Consider the following 21,726-nt stretch of genomic DNA (forward strand, 5'->3'; position numbering starts at 1 on the left):
AACCTCTCTGAGCCTGTTTCCTCATCTGTCAAATAGGGATGATAACACCAACCTCAGAGAATTAGATGAGATTATAATTAAGCAGCTCTTAGTGTCTAGCTCAGGGCAAGCACCCCGGCAATGACAGCTCCACCAGGCCTCAGAGGGAAGCACCCAGTTGATTAGTGTGGACTGGACAGTCCCCAGTTCCTCTACTCAGCCAGGGGGTCCTCAGCAGCCCCAGGCCTGGGCTCATCTCCTGGGAATCCCACAGGCCAGCTTCAGGCCTGGGCATGGCACTGCCTGGCTCTGGGTCTGCCCCCCGAAAGTGAGGGTGATAGCTGAGTTCCTTACACCAAGGCACACACATCTACACACTAAAGACCAGGATAAACAAGAGCAGCTGGTAACACTGGCTGCCTCTGGAGACAGGAATGGGTGGCTGGATTCAGGGGTGGGAAGAAGACTTTTCATTATATGCTTTTTCATATTTTTTTGAATTTTAAAATATATCAATATGTTACCTATTCCAAAAAATAGATAACACTTTTTAAAAAAATTATTTATTTTTCGCTGCGTTGGGTCTTCGTTGCTGCGCGCGGGCTTTCTCTAGTTGCGGCGAGCAGGGGCTACTGTTCTTTGCGGTGCGCAGGCTTCTCATTGCGGTGGCTTCTCTTGTTGCAGAGCGCAGGCTCGGTAGTTGTGGCGCACGGGCTTAGTTGCTCCGCAGCATGTGGGATCTTCCCGGACCAGGGATGGAAGCCGTGTCCCCTGCATTGGTAGGCGGCTTCTTAACCACTGCGCCACCAGGGAAGCCCCCCCACAATAGATAGCACTTCTTTTTAAATGCAAAGACCAAACTAATTTGCAGCCTGAGGGCATATGAACCGGGACAGGATGGCTGCAGACAACGACAGCCACAGTGGTGTGGGGAAAGGAAAGGGAAGGGGCAGAGGAGCATCCGCGAATCGGGGTACCTGGGAAGGAGTGTGAGCTGCGAGAGACAGAGGTGTGTGGGTACTTGGGAAGGAGTGTGAGCTGCGAGAGACAGAGGTGTGTGCACCCCAGCATGACAGGCATTCTCTGGGAGTGTCACGGGCTGACTGAACTCAAGACAAAACGACCGAAAGTGGTCTGGTGTCAAGTTCAAGCTCGTTTCTGTTGGGACGGGAATTGTCAGGGGACTGGAACTAAGGAAAGGGAAGGAAGAAGGGATCAGAGCCTGACCTTCTCATTCTGAGTATCTGCATTATTAAGGAGTTTACAACTCAGAGGACCCTTGGGATGTGGTCTGGCTGTGTCTGTCTCTGTTTACTGCTCACAACTCTTGGGGGCGGGGTGTATTATTATCCCCCTTTTAGAGATAGGAAAATTGAGGCTCAGGGAGGTTAGGTCATTTTGCAAAGTGACACAGAAGGTATATGCATCCCTGACGTCAAAGCCCATGCCTTTTTCACTCTGATACACAGTCTCCAACCCTCCTCCTGGTCTGGGCAAATCCTGGTTAGATGTCCACAGAGGGTGCAAGTAGGGATGGAGACATGCAGAGGCCCCTGAAGAGATGAGGAGCTAGGCTAGCATGAGGGAAGAGAAGTTGGGGTGATAAGGAGGGGCCTGGGGTGATGGCTGTCCACTAAGCAGGCCCTGGGGCATCTGGGAGAGTTGAAGACCAGAGACTGATGGGGGAAGGGGAGCTCTGCAGCAGAGAAAGGAAACCAGAAAGTAAAAAACTTATACTTGCAAATAGTTATCTGAGGGGAAGGGAGTGTTGGCTATCCACTTATTCCAAATGTGCTATTACTTTAAAAGCATTTCCTGAACACCTACCTCTTCGGAACATGCTTTCAGTTGTCTGCAGTTTATTTCCTTCCTTCCTTAACTCATTCATTCCTGCAGGCAATGAATCAACATGGACTGAATACCTGACTGCCTGGAGTGAACAGTCTGTTGAAGGTGGGATGTCAGGGGTGCCTAATAATTGTTTGGGGGCGGATTCCATTTTGGGAGAGAGACAAATGGCACTCACAACACGTCTGATGCTGTCACCTCGGGTGGGGCTGGGCCTCTGAACTCACTGCCCAGGTGTTGTTTACCCACCTTACCCGGGGGAGGAATGTCCATTTGGCTTTAACCAGGTGTAATTCAAACACTGACCCTGCAGACCCCGTGCCAGGAGGAGACGCGTATTTGCCCAGCCCAGGGGCGTTAGAACTTGGAAGGTGGATATTGGACTTGGAGGCACTCGTGTGGGTGGGAGAGCTCTGGGACATTCTGCGTCACTGTACTGGCGCTCTGTGTTCAGGAGAGGGTGGGCTCTAGCTCAGAAACACTTTTCTCACATTAACATCAAACAGAAAGGAGGGGGAAAAGGAGAGAAAGAAAGAGAAAAGCAAGAGAGAAGATATGAGTACAAAGGGGTAGATGAAGAGCTGAAAGTCCTTTCAAAGTGCTGCCGGAACAGAGGCTGGAGGGAGGCCTGGCCTCACACCAGGCGCCGGTGCCCACCCATGGATGAGGCTGGGAGAGGCCACAAAGCCCCGCAATTGCCACAGCAAGGGTGCAGCTGCCCGACAGCCCAGAGCCAGGCTGAACACGTCAATGCAGCATCGAAACTGTTGCGGGGAAACTGAGGCATCTACCAATGAAATGGTAACTTCAAAATAATTCACGAGTTGATGTACGTTAAAGTTAAGTGGTGTGTGCACAGGGGTTTGTTTTGCAAGTATCTCTACTTTCCATTATGCTTGAAATAAAAGGTTTATAATAATAAATAAAAAGTCTTTTAAAAATAGGGGAGGGACTTCCCTGGTGGTCCAGTGGTTAAGACTCCACGTTTCCAATGCAGGGGGAATGGGTTTGATCCCTGCTCAGGGAACGAAGATCCCACATGCCACGCGGCATGGCCAAAAGATTAAAAAAAAAAAAAAATTTTTTTTAATTTTAAAAAATTAAAAAGAAATAACTAAAAATAGGGGAGCTATGACGGAATCAAACACTTTAGGTAGAACATATCCGGCCCTCCATATCCATGGATGAAGAACCCACGGTTACGGAGGCCCGACTGCACTGCGCCGTTTTGAGCATCTACAGATTTCGGTATCCGCAGGGGTCCTGGAACGAATCCCCTGCAGATTCCAAGGGATGGCTGTACTAGGAGAGAAACAGAAGTCATAGAATATAAGCAGAAATTAATGAGAATTGTGTCTTGGGTTTTCTTAAATAACACTGCAAACCAGGGGTTCTTAACCAGGGGATGACGGACGAGCTGCGGGATCCCTGCACTCCCTGTAATCGTGTGCAAAGTGACCTGAGCGTCTTCAGCAACTTTTCAAGGAACCTATGGCTTCCCCCCAGAGGCTAATAAATTACATTCTCTCTTAAACGCGCTGTGCATATATTAGTCACTTGGTGCGTGGTTTTCAATAGAAGGTTTCTTTTATAGAACTGGCGGATTCACATCTGGGCCTTGTGTTTTCATCTCTCAGTCAACCGTGCCTGGAACAGAGGAAAAGAGGCCACCCCCCTGCACAGCCCAGATCCTTGGGGGCAGCTCCCTGGGCCCCTACTGCCCCTGAGCCCGAGCGGTGGAGGTGGCAGGAGGGCTGTGCCAGAGAGAAGCACAGTGGGGAAGTGGTGACAAAGGCACAGGGGAGGTCTGGGGAGGCCCATGAGGCTCCCTGGGGTCTGAGAGAGCGACAGGACGCAGTATGGTTGAGGCTGTCGTCCTCTGGCAGACTCGGTGCCTTTAGGCGGCAAATGTCCAACAGAAACCACGGTTTTGAATAGTCTGAGGCTCGAAACCCAGAGAACTCCTTAGAAAACACCTTTCTGTTCCTCACAGTGCAGCATAACCCCCAGTGTGACACCCACCCCTTGCAGTGAATTCCTCCAAGAAGTCCAGCCCCTCACAAGCTCCCCAGAACTGGCAGGTTAAGTGTGGGTTATTTTCACATACTTATGAGGGAAGGTCTCATCTTGGTACTGTCTCCAAGTCTGAAGCCAAGACTTGAAGGCTTGCCCTGGGTCCTGATGCATAAAGGTCTTTTCTCCCCAGGCTAACAATTCCACAGGCTAGTGTGGGAAACATGGGATTGGGCCTTGGCCCTGGGAAGCGAGATGGGAGGAGAGGATAGAAGCAGGGTCCGGGTGCTGCTCTGTAGCTGGGGCTCTGCGCGCTGCTCTCCACCAGTCTTCCTGCAGAGAGGACAGGTGGGGCTGAGCCATTCCCCACTTTCTCACGGGAGGACACAGACAAACACCCGGGTGTCCTAGGACTCTCGTCTTCTCCCCACCCCACCACAAGGGTTTTCCAAGGTGAAAGCCCTTGGTGGAAACTGCCCATTCCTAGACCAAGCTGCGAGGCTGGGGCAGGGGCTGTCGTAGGACAGAGTCTGATGAAGGCTTGAGGCTGGCGTGCATGTCTGGGTTCTCACCTCAGGAGGACCTGTTCCCTCCTCTCCACCTCCCCTCCTCCAAGCCCTATTTCACATTCTTCCTCCTTTGGAACCCTCCCCCCGACCCCCCCACCCCCAGTACCTTCCTCTCAAACCTCCTGTGGCATTCAGGGTTTGGACATCTCCCTCTGTCTCTGTGTCACGATACAGAGAAGGCGGCACCCCAAGCTCCTCCCACCAGAACTCCGCCTCTGAGGATCATCTAGAACCCACGGTCTTGTCCACCCAGGCACACTGTCAATGCAGTGGGAAGTGCAGGACCAAAAGTGCTGGCTGGCAAGTCTGGGGCTGTGTCCTCACCTTCCTTTACTGCGGGCCCTGCCTCCACTGCCTGCTTCCCCAGCTCCTCGCAGCACTTCGTCCCCACCCCAGCTCCAGTCTGGTGGCTTGCTTTTCCCCCTAGCAGAGAGGAAAGGGGGACTTCTTGTTAGGTTTGGGCACTGTGGCCATCCCTGCCCAGGAACCTAGGGATGGGCTTGCAGTGGAGACTTTCAGAGGCACACACCGGTCGAGAGATTCTCCTAGAGGGTCCAGGTAGCAGGCAGCTTCCACGGAGGGAAGGACCAAAGCTGCTTCCAGTGGGCCAGCCCTAGGCCCCAGAGGCACAGCTGGCCAGATTCCATGAACCACAGAGCACCACGGACAAGGCTTTTTTTTTTTTTTAAACTGTGCTTTATTTAGGGCTAAGCTGGAGAAAGCGTCATCCAATAGTTACAGAAGGTTACAAGGAGTTTTAGGGAGTTGAGTGTGAAAAGAGCAGTTGTACTGAACTGCAGCTGTTTTGTTTTTTTCATTTTTTTTTTTTTACAACATCTGGACATCCTAAAAGGAGCCAAGAAAAAGAAAATTTTAAAAATAATAATTAACCAACAAAATAGAAAGAAAGGAAAGGCAGAAGGCCTGAGAGGAACCAGATAGATGTTCTTCTAAAGCAAAAAAGAAAAAAACATGGTAGGTCCGAGGGCCCCCCCCAGCCTCCAGATGAACAGGACATCAGTGAGGAGGGCGTCAAGGCGGAAAGCCAAAGCAAGTCCTCCCAACGGTGCAAATAAATTATAATAAATATGTTATACTTTAAAATATATGTGTTCTTAAATAATTCAGTGTTTTTTTCTGATTCTGAGTTTTTTTAAGCAATGTCTTTTTTAACTGCTCTAAAGTCATTTACCAAAGATAAATATCGTGCTTTCATTAAATAGTTTTCCTTGTTTTTTTTTCTCTATCATTACAATTAAAAGTCCTACAAAATATGCAAATTTATTTACAGAAAAACAGAGCCGGCATCATTTAAACATCCCTGTTTTTCAAAATTCCTTGTAAACAGTTTCAGAAATTCTTCAAAGATTGTTTTTTTTTTTTTTTTTTTCTCTCTCTTGTTTAAGGTTTTTGTGTGTGTGTGTGTTGTTTAGTTGTTTTAAGATGAAAGTTCCCAGGTCTCCCTTGCCCGGAAAGTCTCTGGAGCAAGCATGGAAGGCGAGTGAAGCAGAGGTGTCGAGGGCTTGCGGAGAGCGGGCGAGCGCGCGCAGCTCCCGGAGCGAAGCGAGGCGAGGGCGGAGGCGGCGGCGGGCCTTCCTGCCAGAGGCGCGGCCTCCACCGGAGGTGGGCAGCCAGGGGCCCACAGGTGTGGGCGGGTCCGGCCTGGCCCTCGGGGTCAATGGCATCCAACAGCACTCGCGGGGAGAAGGGATTGATGCTCAGTCTAAACTCTACAAAAGTACAGTCCTACAACATCTGGGATTTTAGCAGTAACGCTAACTTCTATAGGTTTTTTTTTTTTTTTTGCTTTCCTCTAATTTTTCTTCTATTATATAGGTATTTTAAACTTCTCCTTTTTAAAATTCTGTACAACTATTATGATTTTAAGAGGGGGAAGAGTTAGAAGCATTTACAGACTTTTCACAACAATTATCTTGCCTCGTCAGTCCCTTGTTTTCCCCTCCTTTTCTCACACTTCACGGTTAACGAGTTTTCATATTTTGTTACTTTCCCCGAATATCCACCAATTTGTTCGTCTTAACAGCTCCATCCAGACATATAATACAGAAAACCATAGGACTTGAATGACAGTAATCAAAGCGCCTCTCAAAGTATCAAAGAACTATTATCTTGCTGTTTTAAAAGCATTGAAGCATTATTTTTCTTTTTTTTGTTTTTTTGTGTTTTTTTTTTTTAATTACATTTTTTCATAGAATCGCTCTAAGCTGTTTCAAGAACAGCCATGAGGCAGGAAGGAGGTTCTCCTCCGTTCCCCCTCTATTTGACCTAGAGCTACACATCTGCAATAAAAAGTTTGGTCCTTTGGTCCCTAAATAGCTAAAGGAATGACAGATAGAGATGATCAGCGGCGGCCTCCCAGCCGCCCCCCTGGGGACCAGGCCCCACCAGACACACCGCTTGCCCCAGCCTGCCTCAGGCGCCCATGGGCTGGAAAAGCCCCAGGGATCGGGAAGCAGCGGCCCTTCCCGGTTCCCAGCCCTGCAGCCTCCCCACCTTGTCTCAAGTTATTTTGTTTTAAAGTTGCCTTTTTTTTTTCTCATTTTTCTTCATCTTCTTCTTCTTTATGTCACATATATTTTTCCCCCAAACACGTGCCCTCTGAACTCCATAGACGCTATACTTTCCTTGAAGAAATGTGACAGTCACAGAGTGTCTGGAGTCTTCAGCTTGATTGATATTGGCTGATATGTCAAAGGTGTCATCCAACAGTTCTCATTTATAAATATACATAGAGAGAGGTTTGTTTTTTAATGTAGCCCGTTCAGCATCCTGCCCTAAAATGAAGAAAATCAGAGCTGATTAAGCCAAGAGAGGAAACACAAAATGCATCCAAACACCAAAAGGAACCTGCCTCGGGGGTTAGGGCGGGAGCTCTGGGGGATAGCGGGAGAGGGGGAAGAGACCAGTATGAGAATTAGTCATGATCATGATACATAAAAAAGAAATCGACTCTTCTAGTCAGAGTAAGAAACCACTGGGAGGTCTAGTGGTGATGGTTGTAGCTGAGGTTTGGTTGTTGGGAGAGGGTTTTTGATTTGGGTTCCTTTAGAGTTCTGGATTGGGGGACGGCTAGATCTAAGGGAAGAATTTGGGACTGTGGGATATGAATTCATCATTAAACTGATCTCTAAGGGATCTAGCCCAGATACAATATGTATACAGAAGCCTAGCAAACAAGATAGCAAAAATCTAGCAGCCCAGCCCACTCCCCCCCAAGATCCATGACATGAATTTTGCAGAATTCTTGCCCAGTTTCCAAGCCAACCACCTCTTTCCCAAGGTCACTATTTGCGAGGCTATGTATATATATGTATATCTGGATATATGTGTAGAATATATTCACCTGCACATATGTGGATATACATGGATATGTGTGTGTGTATATGCATAGATACACACATACACACACACACACACACATAATATTTTTCTCATACATGCCAGGGAATTTAGAGGAAATTCAGCACTTCGAGGAAGTGGATGGGGAGGACCTAAAAGAAGTTAGAACGGATTTAATCATCAAAGTTAAATTAACTCAGACAATTCTTGATTTTGTTTTGAATGGTGGCTTTTTGGTGTTTTGTTTTGCATTTCAAAGAAAAAAAATCATGATCCGACTAGAATCAGAAGGAAAATGCTTAATCATTGTGAATTAACAAATGAGACTCGTCTCCATTCTAGCAAGCAGCTTCCACTTATACATGGGGGTGACTGGTTACATCAAGAGAGTTAGAACTGCAAAGCCCCCAGTTGAGGGGACAACGTCATGCGTATATCAATCCATGCTGGCAGGTTTTTCACACTGTTGATTCAACAAACAGCAAACCGTACACAGCAATCTAAACAATTACAACACCAAATAAAATAATAATAAAATTAAAAAACACTTGTCAAGGACCCTTTTTCAGTTGTAAACAAAAAGGTGCATTTTGCTTTTGTTAGTACTGTTTCTTCCAAACCGACCAAAAAGCCCTCCCAACTCCCAGGCCCCCACCTCCCTCCCCACATTTAATTTAGCAGAAGTGGCTACAATACAAACCTTACAATTGCTACCGGGCTCTCTCTCAGAGGCCCCGGGCTTTGAACTCTAGGTTTTTGGTTTAGAATTTTTTTTTTTTTTTTTTTTTATCATTCTGTTACTGTAGAGATTTTGTTTTTGTTTTTTTCTTTTTGTTTTTCCTTTTGAAGTGAGATTTAAAATAGCCTAACTGGAAAAAGACCAGACCTAGGAAAGTGTCAATTGAAAAAGGCCCCCAAATTTCTAGAAAAAAATAAAATCACAATATTTTCAAGTGCAAGTAAATCAACCACGCATAGATACTTTTAAGATGTTTTCCTCATTTTTAAGAAAAAAAAAATAATGGTTTGCACAGTTAAATGATCCCATGTCCGATAATTCGGGAATTCATCTTTATTTTTACTGTTTTTTTATTCTTTTGTTTTTTTTTCTCCATGTGACATCTAGAGAAGCATAAAAAACGCTGAACAAGAAAAACCAAACAACAGAAAGTAAAACCACTGCAAGCACCAAGAACGAAACGAAAATGAGCACAGCAAAAAAGATTGTGGCAGCACAAAAGTCAAGAAAATGCACGTGTGATCATGACTGGCCAATCATCAACTGATACAACATCCAAGAAAAACGCTCCAATCACAGCACCTCCACGAAACTTGACGGCAATTGTCATGCAACCGATTCTTAGCCTTGTTACATGACGCCATCATGTCACACTGTGAACTTTGAGTTGATTTGAACTTACGGATGGGGGACTGTTTTCTCCACTCTCATGTGATTACGTGAACTTTATTCCTAGCTCAGCGCGAGACTGTGGTGGATTTGACTGGCCCTGGTTGGGTTGTTGGAATTTGATTGAATGACAAAAGAAGAAAAGATTTATATATATATTTATATATGTAGAGAGAGAGAGAAAGAGAGAGAGGACAAGAGAGTGTGGGCAAGGGGGGAGGAGGAGGGGGGGCGGGTTGGGTCGGGGAGTGTGGGGGGTGGGACAGGGAGAGTCGGGTTGAGGGTGAAGAAGGGCAAGGAAGAAGTTAAAACAAAATTAAAAGGAAAAATATTTATACAGCACCAGACCACAGCATCAATCTAAAAGCTCTAATGAGAGAACAGCAGTCAAATCATAAGAGAACTGAAAAAAACTCAAAGGATGGAGGAAGCCGGCAGACAAACAACATGGGCACGTCAACACACACACACTCACGCACACGCACACGCACACACGGTTGTTTGTGCAGACACATGATACACCGTGAACAGTAGCAGAACCTCACACAGGGCCACTACGGGCATCCATCATGCGCTGGGAAGAGGAGGGAGGGTGTAGGCAGCTTGGTGAGGGGGCCAGAAAAAACTAAAACAGCCCCTCAAACCACCTTGGCCGGCAAGCAGATCAGGGAGCACGCTCTCTGCCTCTGACCACCCCTGATTCTTTCCCTCTCCCCCAGGTGCCGAGCTCTCCTCGCCTCCCCAGCCTTCCGTGGCTTCAGCCTGTGGACCAGCAGGGGGAGCCTGACAGGGTGGCCCCGATTTGCCGGGTGGGTCAGAGGCTGATTAAGGCGACTGCTGTATCCGTGGGGTCCATCCACAAAACACCCTGCTGCCCAGTACAGTGCACGCAGACAGCAACTCAGCCCTCCCGCCCTGTCCCGTCCCGCCGTGGCCGCCATTCCCAGAGAAGGGCATCCCCACTAAAAGAGCACCTGCTGCATGAGGTCGTGAGCCTCTCCCCGTCCACTCTGCCTCAACCCTCTTTCCTCAGAACCTTCAGAAAATGAACACTTGTAGTTCTGAGATTTAGAGTAAGTCACATCAACGTTCTCAGAATTCTACAGACACATCCTGGCACAACTGATTTTATTTCATGATCGCCTTACTCTCTCTGTTTTGCTCTCAAGGTGGCCCACGTGGCCAAAGCAAGGCTGCTTCCTGGCACGTGAAGCCTTTAGACGGCTCTGCAGCTCTGACCCAGGAAATGGTCACGTGGAAGACTAGGGTGCCCTGCAGTGCTGGTCACACGGTACAGGAGACTCCACTGGAGAGGGGCGGGCTATGGCCCTGTTTCCCCAGTCTCTCTGCTGCTGTCACTTGTGCTCTGCTGCCCTCCCCCACTCCACCTCCCCCTTCTCCATTCCTTCATACCCTATACCCCTCCACGTACAGCTTTCTAGACTGACCCATCTCACAAGCCCCGACCTGCCTTCTTCACTAGTAGAGCCCTAACTGGTGGAGGCTGAGCTCCCTTCTCTGTCAAGCATCATCCAATTATTCTGTTTTGAGTTGTCTTGAGCACGCTTCACCATTGGGGGTCCTTTGCCCCCACCCAGGGCACTGGGGGCCCCCAGCCCTACGCCCTCCTCACGGTTACCCCTGAGCTCACTTCCCAGTCCCTGCTCCCCTGCAGCCCCCGGGTCTGTGCACCAGGCTTGCAGAGTCTGCAGGGGTTTCCGACGCACCGGGCTTCTACACGCAGCGGCTTCCACTCTCAGCTTTGTGTTTTCCTACAGGGAGTGTGGAAGGGAAGCCTGAGGTCATGACATGTCACTGTGGATAAGATGCAAAACAGCTGAGAGGTGACTATTTTAAGCCTGAGCCCGGCCTCCAGCTCTGCGTTCTCAGAAGAGCCCCCGCCCCTCTTCCTCCGCAGAGCCCTGCTGCCCTGCCTGCCCGTCCTGCTCCTCCCACAGCAGATCTCCCTCACCAAGACCAGGGCCCAGCAAGGCCCGTCTGCATCTCCAGCCCCTCCGGAAAGCAAGCCCTTAGACCCATCACCCAGGAGAGCCAACTGGCGGGCCCCTGGGGTGGGAGAAGAGGCCTAAGAACTGAGGAGGGGGAATTCCCCAGCGGTCCGGTGGTTAGGACTGTGCCCTCACTGCCGAGGGCCCGGGTTCAATCCCTGGTGGGGGATCTAAGATCCTGAAAGCCTCACGGCGCGGAGGGCAGCGCCCTCAGGTGTCAGCCACGGCAACCCAGGGACACCTGCACCCAGTCCTGGGACGCCCACTCCTCCCCACTCCACTGTGCTCCTTTGCCGGCTGCCAGCTTTCCTCCGGCCACCCTTCAGTGCCTGGCACTGCCCGGTGCTGGGGATTCGAGCCTGAATGTCACACAGCTCCGCCCCAAATCTCCATCTAGGGAAACTTCTCGTACCCACTCACCTCTCACACACACTTGGTCCCCAGCACACAAACACTCAAACTCGTTCAGCCGCTAAGGAGGCTCCCTGGGGTTCTTCCCACGCACTGCTGATCACTTTCTTCATTAGGGAGCGGTGGCACCTCTGCCTGCACAGTGACCCCTGCCTGGCCACCCTCTGGAAGAGCCTCTCCGAGCACAGCCCTAGAGGTGACAGCAGAGTCACTGACCGGCGTAGGGGAGCTTGAATCAGGACCGGGAAGCCCCACCTCATGACCTGGTCAAGCTGAGCCGATTCAGATGCCAGGTCCTAAACACAGCTGGCCTCTAGCCAGAGAAGGCCCAGCCCAAAGCCACAGCCCAGCACTGGGCAGGTCTGATCCGAAGCACCCGTGCCTGCAAAGCTCAGAGCAGACGCTGTGCAAAAGCACACTCAGAACCAAAGCCCGGGGCCAGAAGAAACGGGGCTCCCAGGGAGTCAGACACGCCACTCAGACGGTTCTCCCTCCAAAGAGCCGGATGCCCGCGCGCCCGCCCTCAGCCTGGGCCCAGAGGTGGAACAAGGGACTTGGGTGTCTGCCTGGACCTGGCCACGTTCGTGTTTCTGCCCACTTTCCCTGCCTTTGTTTCCTTCCTCTTAGTTTCCCCGTAAAGATTTCTGGGAGAAACTCCCATCTTAGCGCAAGATGAGGGGCAGGGGCAGCAATGAAGCCAGGAACCCACGCTCCCATCCATCAGGGTGCGCAGACCCCACCCTACCCAGGCCTCATTTTACGGAACCAAAGCCCAACCACGCTCCCCCTCCCCACGGCTGCCCTGCCAGGGGCCCTCTCCTTCCCCAGAACCCCCTCACTCCAGTTCTGACCTGGCCACCTATTTGCCTTATGTCTTCACCACCGGCCATGAGACCACCCTCCCGGTGCCTAGTCACACCTAACTATGGCCCCTGAGCCCCTGCTTAGGCGAGTCCCGCCCTTCCGAGCAACTAGGACCCATCATCTGTAAACATCCTTTGCTGGCCTGTAAAATCATGCAGTTTTTAAGCTGCTTTTGCGTGCTGTTTCCTCCCGCTCTTACTGGCAGCAGCCAGTGCCCACGGCACTCCCCGAGCCTGGCCCTATGACACCTGCCTTCTGTTACACCCTCTAACAGTCTTGGGTTGGGAACCTGAATGCACCATTTGTTAAAATCCTGTGAATGGAGCTGAAAGGTCAACTTTACTGTAGGAGCTACGCGAGCTCACAGTTTTTTAGAAGACTGCCTAGTGGGGGGCTAGTCAGATGGCTGACCCCAGAGAAGTGAGAGGTCCTGATGTGTCCCCTCTGATATTCAGGACACTCTGGGGTAGGAGGGGTGAGGTGAAGATAGCAGAGGGGGGTTTATCCATCTCCTTACTTGAAGGGGTTAAGGGCTCAGCCTCTGGAAGTAACCACTCCCCCTTCATATCATGACTCTACAGCTCAGGAGCTGATTAGCAAGTGACTTAATCTGTCTGTGCTCCATCTATAAAATGGGAATAATAACACTACCTACCTCATAGGCAGCTACAAGTATACAGTTATGTCTTAGAGTGGTCACCTACAAGAACTGTCTCTTGCATGGTAAGCGCAGTGTGAAAGTCTGTGGTTCTCATCTTTCTGGCCTTTGTATTCCCTGGTGGAAGAACCACTCTGCTCTTTTGGCCACTCCTCTCAAGCCCCCACCCCAATCATGACTGCTAACTGGTTCTACCCTGAGGGCCACTTCTTACCTTCTGTCCCAACCACAAGTCTGCCGTCCTCACTCCTTCATCTGGGAATTTCTCTGACCTAGATGTTCCCTCCTTTCTTGGAGTTTTAGCTGCATCAAGGTCTAGGAGGCTAAGACAAGCTGTTTTGGGGGGCGCCACAAAACACACCCACAGGGGCCCCTCAGAATCTCAGGGCATGACACTGGAGCATGCCGCCTCCTTAAAAGTCCTCTGATGGCTCCAATGCCTGGGTTTCATCACTGAAGAAATGGAAGCCCAAGAGGGAAAGCACCTTGACCCAGGTCATGCCTTCGTGGCAGAGCTAAGCCTGTTTAAGAAAAGTGCTCCGTGTCGCGAAAGGGCTGCTTTCACTGCACTGTCCCTCCCCTCCTATGGAAATGTACCCATTGGCTGGCTGCCACCGTGTCGGTGTGAGCACAGGGCTGGAAGCTCCACGCGGGCAGCACGGTGACCATGCGTCTCGGCATCCCGGCACTGAGCCAGCATCTGGCACAGGAAAGTGCCCACGCTCTGAACAAACATGTGCGTGTGCATTTCACACAGACCAAAGACGGACAGGGGCCGGAACTGAGGAAGCATGAGAGGCGGGCGCTGCTCTTCTAGCTCTGCAGCGAGTAGAGGCTCAAGCACCCTCTTCAAGAGAAGGTGAGTGTGGCTGCTCCTGGGTGGATGAAGGGGGTCCTGCTGGCAGCGGTGGGATTTGAGAGGAGACTGGGAAGCTGGAGACCTCCCTCCCAAACTCCAGACTCTGGCCCTCCACTCGGATGTGTAACTGTCACGTGCCTCACCTTTCTCCCAATCCCTCTCCGTCTCAGACCACGACAACTCTGCTCTTCCAGTTACTCGGGCCAAAAGCTAAGCGTCATCCTTGATGCCTCTTTCTCTCACATCCCCTCTAATTCCTTACAAACGGCACCAACTCCCTCACACCACGTCGACTGCTGTCACCCTGGACTGAGCGGTCCCAGCGCTAGGCCTCTGCTTTGGACCCTACGATCTATCAACACGGCAGCCAGCGAGCCTCCTGAAATGCAAGTTAATGACATCACTCTTCTGTGCGGAGCTCTCCAGTGGCTCCCCCCGAGACCCCATTTCTGAGGAGAGGCCGAAGTCCATGCAACGTGTAGGTCCTACACGAGGTGGCCCTCCTCACCTCTGGGATCTCCTTTTCCACTACACCCCCCCCACCCCGTGCTCGCTCTCCTCCAGTCACCCTGGCCTCCTGCTGGTCCTTGAACACACCGCATTGCCCACACCTTGGAGCCTGTGCACTGCCTGTTCCTTGGGCGCGAGGACCGAGCGAACAGCCAAACCCTAGCGTGGCTCCCTGCCTCCCCTTCTTCAAACCTTTGCTCAGATGTCACTTCCTCAACAAGGCCTACCCTGACTACCTGATTTAACTGTAGCCAACAATTTTGACACACTATATAATTTACTCTTTGATCCTCTGTCCTTGTTTGTTGTCTGCCTCCCCTGCTAATGACAAGGATTCTCATTAGTCTTACTCATGCTGAGTACCTAACAGTACCTGGCACACGGTACTGCTGAAGCAGCGGAGGACTGGGCAGCCTCGCCTGGACTATGAACCAGCTGGGACGGGTGGAGCGTACCTCAATGGGAGAAACCAGGCTGGGGGTGGACTTTGATGGCCAGGCACATCTCCTCCCTCCCCCCTTCCCCAGGAAGCTGCTTCACCCAGGGGAGCACGTGGCCTGGAAGAGGAGTGGCCGACTGTGCCTTCAGCTGTAAGGCAGGACCCAGACAGAGGAGGGAAAGGTGACACCTGCCCACTCATCATGGCCTCTGTAAAGAGGGCGGGGTAAGTGACCCCAGTCCCATACCATCACCCTCCTCACCTTCTGTCCCATCCTGTTTTGTTTTTTGGTAAAGTTCCCTTTGAAAAGTCCTGTCCCTCCTCTCCAGACTGAGCTGCGGGGAATTGAACGGGTGAAGGGGTCAAGTGTCTAAAAGCCACCAGCCCTTCAGGCAAGAGAGCTGGGAAGGGGAGAGCCAGGGAGTCTGGGAGAAGGCCCCAGCACAGGCCTACAGCTCCCCACAGGGCCTACTCCTCCCCCAAACTCTCCCAGCCCTGAGCTTGCCATCTGCTCACCCCAGGGTTTTCTGGCAAACAAAATTGCCGGTGTAGACCTTCTCAGACCGGTTCCCTCACTCCTGCTCCTCTTAGCTCTGCGGCAGGGGGATGGTCATACCCATTTCTGACGGGGTGACCACAGCTCTGCGCCTGCTCCCTAGGCACCGGGCGAGGAGCAGGTCGAGCCGGGCGCAGCGGGTCCAAGGCACAGCGAGGCTCCGTCCGGCCCACAGAGGCCAGGGGAGGCGGCGGGTCCGTCCGGTATCAACCTCCCCAACCCCCCGTCCCCGCGCCCCGGCCGACCCCGGTTACCTGTGCGAGTCCTGGTCTCCCCCGGGGGACGCTCCCGCCTGCACTCAGTACGGGCGATTGGCGTCTTTGGGCCGCTTCAGCTGCACCTTGAGCCTCTTCATGCCGATCTGGAAGCCGTTCATGGCCTGGATGGCGGTCTGCGCGCTGGCCGGGTTGTCGAAGCTCACGAAGCCTGGCGAGACACGAGGGACGAGGGCCTGGGTTTCCACGGGGCCGCCCCGGCCGGGAGGGGGCGGGGGCGGAGAAGGTCCGTGGGGCCGAGGGCGGGGCGAGGCGGGCGGCGGTGTCTCCCCGCTCCCGCCGCGCCTCCGGGCGGGGGCGGGGCTCAAGGCTCCTCCCCCTCGGGGCCCCCGCCCCCGTCCCGGCCTAGTGTCCCCCCCACACTGCCCGCGTGCTTGCGGACCCTCCGGCGGCGGGCGCTGCCGAGGCTCCCGGCTCCCCGACCCGCGCGGCCCCGGGCCGGGCCGCCCCGGCTCCACCTCGGCTCTGGGCGGCGCCGCTGTCCCGCACGCCCTCTCCCCCAGGCGGGGCGCCCGCGGCGCGGCGGGGCTCGGAGAGGCGCCCGCCCCCCACCCGCGCCGGCCCCGGCACCTCAGCCCCTGCCTGCGGTGGGAGAGGGCGGACACACCTGCGGGTGGAGGAGTTTATTGGACACTGTCCTCCCTGACAGGAGGGGGCCTGGCAGCGGGAGGGCACGGGGTGCCGGCCTGGGGAGAGAGAGGAGTGCGAGGGGAGGGAGGGGAGGCGCCACGGAGCGAACTTCGCCGCCGCCGATTCCGGCCGCCCCCCTCGCGAGTGCCGCCCGGCCGCGGGGCAGGGCAGAGGCAGGGTCCCCGCCGCCCCTCCTCCCGCTCCGTCCCTGCCGAGGCTGCCCCCAGCCAGGCTCCGGGTGGCCACCGCCACCGGGGCCAGTCCACACCGGCTCACATTAACCAGCCACCTCGCTCCCAGGGGCCGTCTGCACCATCCTTTCATTTAGTAAAACTCCACCCTGGGAGCAGGGGCTCTTGCCCCGGACTAAGCACGCACCCATTGATGTGAATCCCTCGTAACACTACTAATGGTATAACAATAATAGTACAAATTGACCCTATTAGCGAAAGTTAGCTAAGCTAAGCGCCTTCGTGTACTACAGACTGCAGAAGTGCTTTTCACGTGTTCACTCCTCCCAATATCCCAGGACAGGATATAGAACCATCCATGGCTCCCAGTCACCTTCTGAAACAAGCAGTTCCCAGGTGGGAATGGATTAGGTTCCCAAAGCTGATTTAGAAGTCACCTTTTGGAACTTCGAATGCATCTCCTTATAGACTACACTACATCAGCATTTCCCAAAAATGGCCCTAAAAGGTGCTCCCTGAGAAAGGGCCTTTGGTGTTCAAGCAAATTTATAACCAGGCCCCTCTGGGACAGTTCATGGCACATTAACAAATAAAAACATCCCTCTACCACCCCAATTTCTCTCTTCTTTATGTCTTTCTTTAACCTAGTATTTCCTGGAATTTATTTGACTTTAAAGGCCTTTTCTCCTGTAAAATGGGCTTAGATCCTGCAAAATATATGAAACTAAGCTTGGCGAAGTTCCCAGGCAATCCTGCAAATGCACTTCATTTGGGGTGCTCATCTCCAAACGGCCATTAGATATATAAGGGATAGGTGGACAGACTCCGTTGATGTAGAAAGCTGCTTTCTCGGTTAATTGTCTGTGGTACCTTGGGCCTGCCTGTGACCCCTCCCTTACTCTCCCTGTGTGGTGGCCCTTTTACCTCCGCCCCAGACACTGCCTCCACCGGCCTCTTTTCTCTTTCTCCTTCCTGCATTTGTGTGCATTTTCTCTGGAGGCCATGCACCATCAGAGATGGGGGAGGGGTGTGTGTACACGCATGTGAGTGTACCCAAGAGTGGTAGCATGTGAGCTCGGATGAGATTGGTCAGAGATGGGCCCAGGGCAACATAACCTACATCTATGTATTAATCTATGGGCGAAAACACATAGGAGAGATTTCTGATTATCCGTAGTTGGAAATCAATGTGAGTCATCTTTCCACCTCCCCCTCTCATGCCCTCCTGGCCCGTCCCTTCCCTACCAACTTCTCTGACTGATGACTAAATCGAGCTGTCAGCAGAGCAGTTTTCAAATGCGTGAATGGTGCATCTGTTATACTGCTCTCCCCCAGATTAAAGAGGGTGGGCAAACTAAACGCCTCTCTTCCTCCTGGGACAAGATAGCCGAACTGTGGGTGGCAGTTCCCCCCACAAAAGAACAAATACGAGCAAAGTGGGGAAAAGATGGGAGAAAGATAAAAACGGCTGGAGATGCTGTCTAGGGTGGAGGTGTAAAGGGAGAGAGAGGGTCCTGGAGGAGGGAAGAAGCCCAGCCTTCGGGTTGAGTTTCTGGAAGCCTGGGGGTTGGGAAGGATTCCGGGCTCAAGGAACTTTTCTTCCTGAACTAGTTTTGTTAACTGGCTAGCAGTCAGGGCAAGGAGCATCTCCCCTGCTGGCCCCCCCTCAGCAAGGCTCTAGGCACCATCTCCCATGTTCACGGTTTCCAGGGCTGTGTCCCTTCTCCCAGAAGCCCCTGCCCCATTCCTCCCACTCCCGAGGTTTCTGCCTTCCAGACCGTGGGAGGCTGTGCAGGTAGGATGCCCTCCTGGTGGCCCTCCAGCCCGTCTTCCAATGCAGAAACCATCTGTGCTGCACATATGTTCACGACAGCCTCTGAAAGATTCTGTTTATGCTTATAAAGAGCACGCGGGGCCTTTAAGGAGTTCACTTAAACAGAGGACCACGTGTGCAGAAAAATGGCCCTTCCTTTGGGGAATAAAGGGGACCCTAGCACCTTCTGAGGGTCTGCTCTGGCCAGGTCCCTCACATGCACCATCTCGTATGACCTTCACAGCACTGCTGAGAGCTGACTGCTGAAATCCCCATTCCACAAATAAGGACACTGAGGCCCAGAGAGTAAACTTGCCCATGAGTGCGTGCTGGGGAGAGCTGCACAGGCTCGGCGGCCAGAGCGAGGGAGGGAACCCAAGAGCCTGAAGGAGGAGCCACTGGGCCAGGCAGCTTGGCGGGAGCCTGTCCTTTTTCAAGGCCAGTGGATGTTCAGCGCTAGCCGTTTGTTCAGGAAGAGAGGAAAGAGCCAGAGTAGAGGTAGGTGGGCGTGGACTCCCAGAAGCAGCAGGGCGAAAGCCTTTGCTGGAGGACTTGAAGGAGCTAATGGCAAGGGTAGTCCGGGGCTGACTCCAGGGAGTCAAACGCACTCCAGCCCCGGGGCCCAGCATGTTCTGGGCTCTTCACAGTTTTCTTCTGATTTATGGAACATCTGAGGCTTACTTAGAGAGCAAAGGCAGCTGATCTCCAGTTTGTCGTTTTTACATACATAATGTAATTCGTCAGAAGAAACACCAGTCAAACAGTGGAGGGGTGCAACCTGGTCTTTTCCTTTTGCCTTGTTTTCCCATCCCCCAGAGAAATGAGCTGCTGGGGCAACTCTGTGCCACTGATATGCCACAGATTTTCAGTGGCAGCTGCCAGAGGGGAAAGGACAATGTGCAAAGATCTTGACTGCCTTGGGGAACATGCTTTCCACCCTGAAGCCCCTCCTGGTCCTGGAAGCCCCTCCTGGTCTCCAAACTGGAATCTCCTTAACATGTGCTTCCTGGTGCTTCTGCATTTCTGTACCTTCTCCCCCTCCCCACACCCAAGGGGGGACCCAGGTTCCCTGGCCAAAGCAGGATCCTATTCTGTCCTCACAGCCCCAGAATCTGGGGGTCAGCCTGGAGATTCTGAGCCTCTGGCTGACTCAGCTCTGGGGACTGGACTCCTCAATCCTTGGGGACTGGACTCCTCAATCCTTGGGGAATCATGAGTGGGTCTGGCCCCAGAAAGAAGCTCCCATGGAGGCAGAAGAGGTGGGAGAGGGGCTAAGGAGGAGTGGAGAGGAGAGGTGGGGGGATGAGGTGGGTTTCCAGGAGGTTGGAAGCAAACTGAAACTCAGGATGCCCAGATGAATTGGAATTTCAGATAAACAATCAATTACTTTTTTAGTATAAGTATATCCCCAATATTGCATGGGACATATTACACGTAATATTTGGGATATACGTATGCTAAAAATGTATCCATTGTTTATCCAAAGTTCTGATTTAACCGGGCATCCTGTGTTTTATATGATAACCATACTCCTAGATCCTCCCAAGTCCTTCGTCTCCTATCTAACACCCTGCCCAGGAGAATTTACCAGAAGTACTTCATCCTGTTACTCCCACCATCTTCCACTACCTATCACACCACCTGAAGCATCTTCACCTGAATGGTTGAAACCCTCCCCAGCACAGGCCCACCCTCACAGCTGGTCTCCCCTGAACCCTCCTTTCTCCCCAAAGCCTCCTGCTTCCTCATTCACTGACCTTTGACTCTTCTCATCCCAGCCCCCATGCCCTCATCCATTCCATTCCCCCTGCCTGGAATTTCCTCCCCTTCCTTTTTGTCTGTTTGCATCCACCTGCCTTTCTCCTTCCTCCATTACTTGGTGCCTCGCTGATTTCACTGCTGTTGAATAGATGTGATTTTCATCTAAGCTCAGACCTGAGGCTTCCTGAGGGCAGGAACCAGTTTCCTCTTCCTGATTCCTCAACAATTTGGCTCTCGTGGCCTGAGGGGGTGGGTAGGGGGAGGAGGGTTCATTGGATGGCAGGAGGGGAGCAAAGAGCAGGGTAGACAGAGAACGGGGTCAGGGGCAGGACAGAGAGATGGACAGAGGAGGCCAAGGGGCCGGCGGGGTAGGGGCCTCGGCTGGGCGGACCTCCCACCCCAAGGATCATGCCTGGCTTTTACCCCGGGGCCACTGTGGCCTTGAGAGGAGAGGGGCGCTGGGAGAATGGCTGTCGCCAGGCTCTGCTCCCTGCCCTTCCACCCCTGCCCAAGGTGGGTCCCTTCCCCTTCTCAGTCGGTGGGAATGGAACTTTTTGCCTGGGAGGAGAGACTATCTCTTGGACTGGGACAGGGGGTAGGGGGGCTGGATGGGGTGGGGGGGTGGGCAGAGAAAGCCAAGAAGCCAAAAGAACAGAAGAGAGAAGAGGGGTGAGAGGTGGAGGCTGGAGGCTGGGCACAGGGAGCACTTGGGGGGTGGGGCCGATGTGAAGGAGCAGGTTAAAAGCAGTTGGACACCGGTAAATTGGTGCGAGCACCACCCTGTCCTAGGTGAAGTTGGTTTGTTATCTTTACCCACCAAAGCATTTACTTTGGTTAGTCGCCCGATCCACAAACACTTTCGAGGAGATGACATTACCGAAAGGGAGGAACATCTGCATCAGCTCAGCGTCCCCAAACTCCTGGGGCAGATGGTAGATGAACAGGTTACAGCCCTCGGGCCCTGCGGTGAGGGGGGGGCGGGGGAGGAGGGATGGCGGGGTGGGGGAAGAGAGAGACAGAGGAGAGGTGAGCGAGTTAGGCAGCGGCAGCAGGGAGGGGTGGGGGCGAGGTTAGGAGGGGGAGTCTCATTCAAGATCCAAAAGTGGCCACGGAAAGCGGGGGGCTGCTGAGCCCCGGGTCTGAACTCTGGTCTCCGCTCTGCCCTTGGGCAAGTCACGGAACTTCTCTGCGCCTCAGTGACCTTTTCTGAAAAATGGGTCCATAACAGGGTGCCTTGCAACTCTAGGGCTCCAGGGGTGGAGTCAACCAGTGAATGGGGTGAACGTGCCAAGGCCTGATCAGTCATGGAGGGGAGATGCTGAGAAGAGGCAGGGGTAGGGAGACCTGCTGGGACCCTGCTCAGGGGACGTCAGAGGGAGCTGCCCTGGGGGCAGCCATGCCTGTGGTGCTGGGGCCTCTGGAAGCCTCGCTTCAGCCCCCAGAGGCAGGACTCTGGGGCCTGGAATCCCCATCCTCCTCGTGGCCAGCAGCCCCTGCTTCCCATCTGGTCCCCAACGGCCCTACCCTCTGCTACCCCGAACCTTAAAGTCAGCCCTGATCTTGGAGGTGGAAA

The 21,726-nt window shown here is 52.8% G+C and overlaps 1 protein-coding gene across 1 annotated transcript in view; it reads right to left on the bottom strand.

Annotated features, from left to right (window-relative positions):
• Positions 1-5,092: 5,092 nt before the first annotated feature.
• CELF4 (CUGBP Elav-like family member 4) overlaps positions 5,093-21,726 on the bottom strand; it is a 299,649-nt gene continuing 283,015 nt past the window's right edge. Inside the window, exons 11-13 of the mRNA XM_073789894.1 lie at positions 20,971-21,114; positions 15,738-15,909; positions 5,093-7,204 (exon numbers count right to left, since the gene is read on the bottom strand). Of these exons, the coding sequence (XP_073645995.1) occupies positions 15,782-15,909; positions 20,971-21,114 (272 nt within the window). The 3' untranslated portion in view covers positions 5,093-7,204; positions 15,738-15,781. The remainder of the gene's footprint in view (positions 7,205-15,737; positions 15,910-20,970; positions 21,115-21,726) is intronic.

The sequence above is a fragment of the Tursiops truncatus genome, chromosome 13 (assembly GCF_011762595.2).
Source record: "Tursiops truncatus isolate mTurTru1 chromosome 13, mTurTru1.mat.Y, whole genome shotgun sequence".
Lineage (NCBI taxonomy): Eukaryota > Metazoa > Chordata > Mammalia > Artiodactyla > Delphinidae > Tursiops > Tursiops truncatus.